General features: G+C 48.4%; 1 protein-coding gene across 1 annotated transcript; it reads left to right on the forward strand.

Moving 5' to 3' along the window:
- Window positions 1-202: 202 nt before the first annotated feature.
- Window positions 203-4,891, forward strand: LOC123070655 (probable glutamate carboxypeptidase LAMP1). Its single transcript, XM_044493945.1, has 12 exons — window positions 203-1,298; window positions 1,385-1,452; window positions 2,217-2,298; window positions 2,497-2,589; window positions 2,688-2,840; window positions 3,055-3,123; window positions 3,352-3,439; window positions 3,512-3,601; window positions 3,681-3,769; window positions 3,846-3,962; window positions 4,046-4,186; window positions 4,293-4,891. The coding sequence occupies exons 1-12, from the start codon at window positions 282-284 to the stop codon at window positions 4,473-4,475; spliced, it is 2,190 nt and encodes a 729-aa protein (XP_044349880.1). The 5' UTR covers window positions 203-281; the 3' UTR covers window positions 4,476-4,891.
- Window positions 4,892-7,054: the final 2,163 nt, after the last annotated feature.

Raw genomic sequence — 7,054 nt, forward strand, 5'->3', positions numbered from 1 at the left:
TCAGCATGCATTAGCCTGACCGAACCGAGCGAAGGAGGCCAAAAATGATGCCGTGGTGCGTACTGTTGCCGCACGGTCGGCATTCCTATCGCACCCACTTGTGTAACATAACAGCACAAGACGTCGCGATCGCCGCAAATTAAGAAACGGCAGGCGGTCATCTCGGCGGTGTGGATACAGAGCAAATCAGAGCACCCATCATCACTTCAAATGCAGGTAGTCGTTACAACTGACTCCTCCCCTGCATCCGCTCTCCCTCCCAGCTACCCCAATCTCCCGCCATGGCCCGCCCCGACGCCGCCTCCCTCCTCTCCCCCTCGCCTCCGCCGTTCAAGCCCCGCCGCCGCGGCCGCCTCCTCCCGTCCATACTCGCCGTCCTCGCCGCCGCCGTCGCTCTCTTCCTCCTGGCCGTCCTCCGCTCCCCGCCGACCCCGTCCCCCAACCTCGGCTCCCTCTTCCTCTCCCTCGGCTCCAACAACACCGCCGCCTCCCACCTCCGCGCGCTCACCCTGCACCCCCACGTCGCCGGCACCAAGGCCAACTCCCTCACCGCCGCCTACGTCCTCCACGCGTTCTCCTCCCTTTCCATCCCGTCGCACATCACGCCCTACTCCGTCCTCCTCTCCTACCCCGTCCACCGCTCCCTCTCCCTCTCCGCGGGGCCCGGCCGCGCCACCAAGTCCTTCTCCCTCACCCAGGACACCTACCCCAACGACCCCTACGCGCGCGCCGCGGCCGAGGTGACCCCGACCTTCTTCGCCTACTCCGCCTCCGGGTCGGTGTCCGCGGAGGCCGTGTACGCCAACTACGGCCGCGAGGAGGACTTCGCCTACCTCGCCTCCCGGGGCGTGGACGTCGCCGGCAAGGTGGCGCTCGCGCGGTACGGGAGGATCCACTGCGAGGACATCGTGCACAACGCGCGCGCGGCGGGCGCCGCGGCCGCGCTGGTGTACCCCGACCCGCTGGAGTACGGCGGCCCGGCCGGGGAGGGATCGTTCCCCGACTCGCGGTGGCTGCCCCCGAGCGGCGTGCAGGTGGGGAGCCTGTTCCGGGGCGTGGGCGACCCGACGACGCCGATGTGGGCGTCGTCCGAGGGGTGCGAGCGCGTGAGCGTGGAGGACGCCATGGCCACCGACGACATGCCGGGCATCCCGGCGCTCCCGGTGTCGGCGCGGGACGCCGCGGAGATCCAGCGGGTTCTGGGCGGGGCCGAGGCGCCGGCGGACTGGCAGGGCCGGGACGGCAGCCCCGCGTACCGGCTTGGCCCAGGGCCGGCCGTGCTGAACCTGACCTATCAAGTACGTTAAATTCGAGGCGCTTTTGTCTCGTTTGCCAAATTCTTTTTCAATTGTGATTGTTGTATGATGCTTTTCGGAATTTGCAGGGCAATGATACAATGGCAACGATTGAGAATGTCTTCGCGGTGATCGAAGGCGCAGAAGAGCCGGACAGGTGACCGATTCTCTCTCATCCTGCATCATCAACCATCATCAAGTAGTGTAACTTTTTGGTTTTAAAATGATAACTCTGCTTTGTCGCGGAAGCTTCTATTAGACTGCAAGTAAAATATGCATCGTGCCTCGGCACTTCCAAATGCCGAGCACTGCTTCTGGACCATTCTTAGACCTTCAGCTTCAAGTGTAGTAATTTCATCCCATAAGATATATGGGATCCTGGCAAGTGCATCTTACTTTGCTTGCTTGGTGCATCTATGTTTTTTTATTGAATTACCTAGTCAAATGGCACAGTTTCCTAATCCGCATACCACTCCGGGCTCCACTTTACTGATCCGAAAGTTCTCCGGCTACACCCTTTGTATATTTCAAAGACAATGCATCCGATCTGCTCCTATTCAGCCACTCCAGCTTCATGGTACTATCAATCTAAATTCTCAAATGGCTATGGGGTACTTGATTTGTGCTTTGTATAAAGAAAATTGATCTGTTGCTTTCGCCGTGATAAATCTGTATTCTCAAATGGCTATGGGGTACACAAGTCGGACTTGCATTTTATTTTATTTTATTTTGCTCAAGCTCAAGCTAGCTTGCTTGGAAGCAAACAATTTGATCCAACTTCGTCATGGTTTGGTACAACAATATTACAGACGTGCCAATCTGCAGTTAGGCGTAGTTGCACTTCCAGTCTTATTTATTTACAACACTATGATGAATGACGTGACTAAGCAAAACCAATTTTAACCTTTGATGATGATGCAGATATGTTATCCTGGGAAACCATCGCGATGCCTGGACGTTCGGAGCCGCCGACCCAAACAGCGGAACAGCAGCTATGATCGAGGTGATTCTTGTGTTATAACATACGTTCTCTCAGCAATCCAGTAGGCTGTTCTTTTCTCTCAACTCTGCACCGTGGCATAATACACTAATCCTGACCGCTCCTTCTGAATAACGGAGTTGACTTATCAGCAGAAATCTTGAACAATATGACCATCTCTGCTTCTTAACACGTTGTTAACTCCACCCCCTGTCCATCTAGTTAGCGCAAAGGTTTTCGATGCTGCAAAAGCAAGGGTGGAGGCCTCGAAGGACCATCATTTTCTGTAGCTGGGATGCAGAAGAGTACGGATTGGTAAGTCCGTCTGTCTTCCGGCACCGCATTTGTTTGCTATACATATCTAGGCTCCTTAAAATCAACTGCAATGGTGCTCACAATTTATGTTTATGCAGACAGGATCAACTGAGTGGGTTGAAGAAAACAGGGAGATGCTTTCCTCAAGAGCTGTTGCATATCTGAATATTGATGTTTCAGTAGTCGGTCCAGTTTTACTCCCATCTACAACTCCCCAACTCGATGAGCTACTCCTTGAAACAATTAAATTGGTACGCACATTGTTTCAAAGTAAAGTAACATATTTACATTACAAAAGAGCCCTAACTGTTTTGGCCATACAAAAGAGTAACTGTCCAGTGGTCAACACTCTACAGTGGGTGCCTCAACTTTGAACCACCTGTCTGTGACAATATCATGCTTATGCTATTTTCCTTATTAAGATGCTCAAAAAGTCAAAATGTTCTGTTTTTAAAATTAATGAAGGTTCAAGATCCTGACAATTCATCTCAGACGGTGTATGATTCATGGGTCAAATCCAGTGCCTCTCCCAAGGTGAGTTGTAACATGACTTCTTTATACAGTTAGCACACCGTTATCACTTACGGTATATAGTACTGAATGCTGTCAAACTCCGGGTTCCTTTGCGCGTAAAATGAAACCTTCAGCTTCTCGGGCATTTCATTTCTGAATCTTCATTTTAAAATTTCAGTTCCAACTCTAAAACCCTTATTAGTTAGTATACTATTTACTTTAGTTAACATATATTGCTCCTGCATGAAGATTCAAAGACTAGGCAACGGAGGATCAGATTATGCAGCATTCGTCCAACATGTTGGCATTCCATCAACCAACTTGATATTTGGAGAAGGTAGGAGGCACTTCGTGTTATTAATCCTCAATATTTCTCAGATCTCAAACAGAGCTGTTTGGACTTTGACAGGGCCAGGATATCCTGTTTACCACTCTTTATATGATGATTTTGTGTGGGTGGAGAAGTTCGCGGACCCTGGGTTCCGTAGGCATGTCGCAGGTGCTGCCCCGTATTCCTCTTTGTTCTGTGTGTTAGTACTTGGTAGCCGCACAGCATAACCAACATTGTCGTCTCACAGCTGCTAGCATCTGGGGAATTATGGCTTTGAGACTTGCTGATGAAGAGATCATACCCTTCGATTACATGTCCTACACAACCGAGCTTGAGGTAACACCGTCCACTGAACCCAACATCATCTGGAGGCAGGAACTTGAAATTTTTCCTCTTCTTTTTTTCTTGTCAGGCATATACAAAAGTAGTAGAGAAGGAAACCGAGGGGACGGCTGTCAGTTGTTCACCGCTGTACAACTCAATCAGAGCTCTGAAAAAGGCAGCTACCAAAGTAAACAGCGAGCGAAAGGTAACTTGGTTGCTTCAGAATTGCTGCTCAGCCAATACAACATTGCATAGGCTAGCTTTTTTAACCTTCAGAATTGGTGTCAGGATATTGAAAGGGCACTGTCAAGCAAGCAGCTGAGCAAGGATTCAACAAAAATCCGGGGACTCAACGACCGGCTCATGCAGGCAGAGCGAGCCTTCACTAACCGGGAAGGCATCTTCAAGCAAGCCTGGTACAAGCATCTGGTCAGTGAACAACTCATCCACATATTTTCCTTGCGTGGGATTCACCTTGGTATCTCGTGATTCGTAGTTGTGGCTAGTTCTGATTTGCGAGCTTCGCCTGTCGCAGATCTACGGACCGTCGGAGCAGAACGACTGGGATACCGCGTCGTATCCCGGCATAGCCGACGCCATAGCCACCGCGAGGAGCAGCAACACCTCGGCGTCCTGGAAGCTGGTGCAGCACGAGGTTCACAGGGTCGCCAGGGCCGTGGCACAAGCATCCGCCGTGCTCAGCGGGAGCCTCACATGACTGGATCGCAGTCCGTCAGCAACGGAAAGAGCATCAGCATTGTTTCCGGCCGTGCATAATCATGCCGGTGCCGACTATTAATCCTCTGGCCAATATGTTTCAGGCCGTGCCTCGCATCATGCCCATCAATCTGCGCATGATGCGACCCATGTACATATGCTTTGGATATATGCGTGTATGCAGTTCATTCAGTTGATGAGCTGCAGCAGTGCATTCAGTTGATGAGCTGCAAAATTATGTAGTAATAGTAATACAGATCAGGGCACCTACTGTGTTGTACAGATTGAAGTTTGGTGGACCTGCTGATGTTTTAAGGAGCTTCCATATAACCGGGGGCTGTTATCCGGCGGGTCCTCTGGATCCGGTCGATTTAGATTTCTGGTGGATCCATCTGGATTCGACCAGCGTTTATGTTTTTGGAGTTTCTATAGGTTCTTATCGATGTTTTTTATCTGGTGCGGCGATTTTGTGATCACCGGGATCTTCTTGTCTGCATCGACGACTTCTCAGTCGTTGCTTCTACAAACTCTTGGATTTAAAAAGGTTTGTTTGCCGAGGCGAAGGCCTATAAGCGGAATCAAGCTATGCCACTGCCAATGAATGCATGAGGGAGAAAACTTCGGCACACCTAAGAATTAAATATAACTTTATTTTTCAGTATGAGTGTGTTCATAAGGACATCTTAAACTTACTTTATGTGGCCTTAGGCCTTTTCCAAAAAGTAAAAAGAATTGGGGGCTGTCATCTGCATAGCGTCGCGTGGCTCACATCACTCCTCCTGGGCTACAATTTCTCAAAAAAAGGGTCCTCCCGGGCTCCATAATAAGTACGACATTGTTTTTTTTTCAATTTGAAGTTCCTTTTTCTCATTCGCAAAAAAGTTACTTGCTACGATCCATATTAATTACCGCTGATTTAGCACGACTTTATATACTAAATCAGCAATAATTAATACGGACTGAATGGAGCATTTCTTATTGCTTTGTTGTTTTATTTTGCAGGAGTATCCTATTAAGCTTGGATGTCACATTAGAGCAGCCACAGTCTAGAATTTTATGGCCTTCATACTTGCCTCTAAGGCTTTGGAGGCCGTCGCTATACACTGTAGGGTTGTCCTCTAAGAAAAAGGTTCTAGCACTATCGCTAATGCTAGAGGCTGCCTCCAAGCCATTTCCTTTTACCATAGCTATTTAGGATAGTAAAACTGAACATAATCTCAGCCCTCTCATGCCCTCTGATTTTCGGACCGTCATATCTCGCATCTCGATAGTTACTGGCCGTTCGATCTACCTTTAGCTCACGCACTGGGCCATATGTCCTAAAGGGGCAGCTACTTCGCAAGAAAAATCTAAGGCATGTGGTTTATTGGGTCGTCTGCCCTCAAAGCCCATTTTCCAGCCTCGTAAATCATGTAGCTGGGTTACGCGTATAAAAATGGTTGGAAAAAGCAATACTTTAAGCTATTTGGGCTCCACCTTAAAGGCTAGATGTAGACGCCATACACTACACGCTTGGTAGCATTGTTTAGAGGCAAGGTCATGGGACCCACCTTAGAGGCAGCATCTCTTCTAAACATTGTTGATGTTCTTACTAGATCTCAGTACCCGTGCACAATCTTCCTTATTGTGGTACATAACAATTCAGAATACAACCATTACTCAAGGGATCAACTATATCGAGCGGACTACCCAGCGGACGCGTGCGAGGCGCTTCAGTAGCCACGTGGTGCGCCCCAACGCCGCCACATGTCCCGCGCTGACACACCTTGCGGAACATGTTCTTTTCACGCATTTTGGTGATTTTTTCAACAAAAAAGTATTTAGTTATTTTTGCGTTTTTAGACTTTTGCTTGGTTTTCTATGTTTTGTCAAATATATTTTTATGTAGTTTTTGTTTTCTACCCTCGCCTGAAACACAGTATTGAAAAAAGCACAATTGTTTTCACGGTGAAGCAGAGTTGGGATTTTCCCTGAAGCAGAGTTGTGCTAACCCAACGTGAAAAGCACAGTTTTGCTTCACGGAAAAGCACGGCTATGCTTTAGCATGAAGCACATCTGTGCATCTTAAAAAAAATGAAAAGCACGCGCTTCTATGAAGTACAAATGTGCTTTTTGGAAAGTGAAAAGCCCAACTATGTTTCGCGGTGAAGTACAGTTGTGCTTCCCAAAAATTAAAAAGGCGCACGGGTGTGCTTCCCAAAAGGTGGTGAAAGGCACTTATGTGTTTTCGGTTTCCGTTTTTTCGTTTTCATTTTTTCTAGTTTCCCTTTTTCTTCTATCTACTCTTGTTTTACAGCTTTTTTATTTCCCCTTTTATGGGGATTTTTTTTATAAAAAAATGGCCAAGCCTATTAACATGGAATCTATCTATGATCTTGACTCGAGAAACACAACGGTGAATACGGTTCGTAATGTGGACGCACGGTTCAAGAGATAAGACATTTTGGAAAATATAAATGAACCACAAAAGCAGAAAACGCCTGGGTTGCGACAGGTGTTACACATAGGGTTCGGACCAAAATCGAGCTTATGAGCGCTTGATAGCTTGGCCCGTCAGGCTCGTAGTTAATAGAACCAATC

The sequence above is a fragment of the Triticum aestivum genome, chromosome 3B (genome assembly GCF_018294505.1).
Source record: "Triticum aestivum cultivar Chinese Spring chromosome 3B, IWGSC CS RefSeq v2.1, whole genome shotgun sequence".
Lineage (NCBI taxonomy): Eukaryota > Viridiplantae > Streptophyta > Magnoliopsida > Poales > Poaceae > Triticum > Triticum aestivum.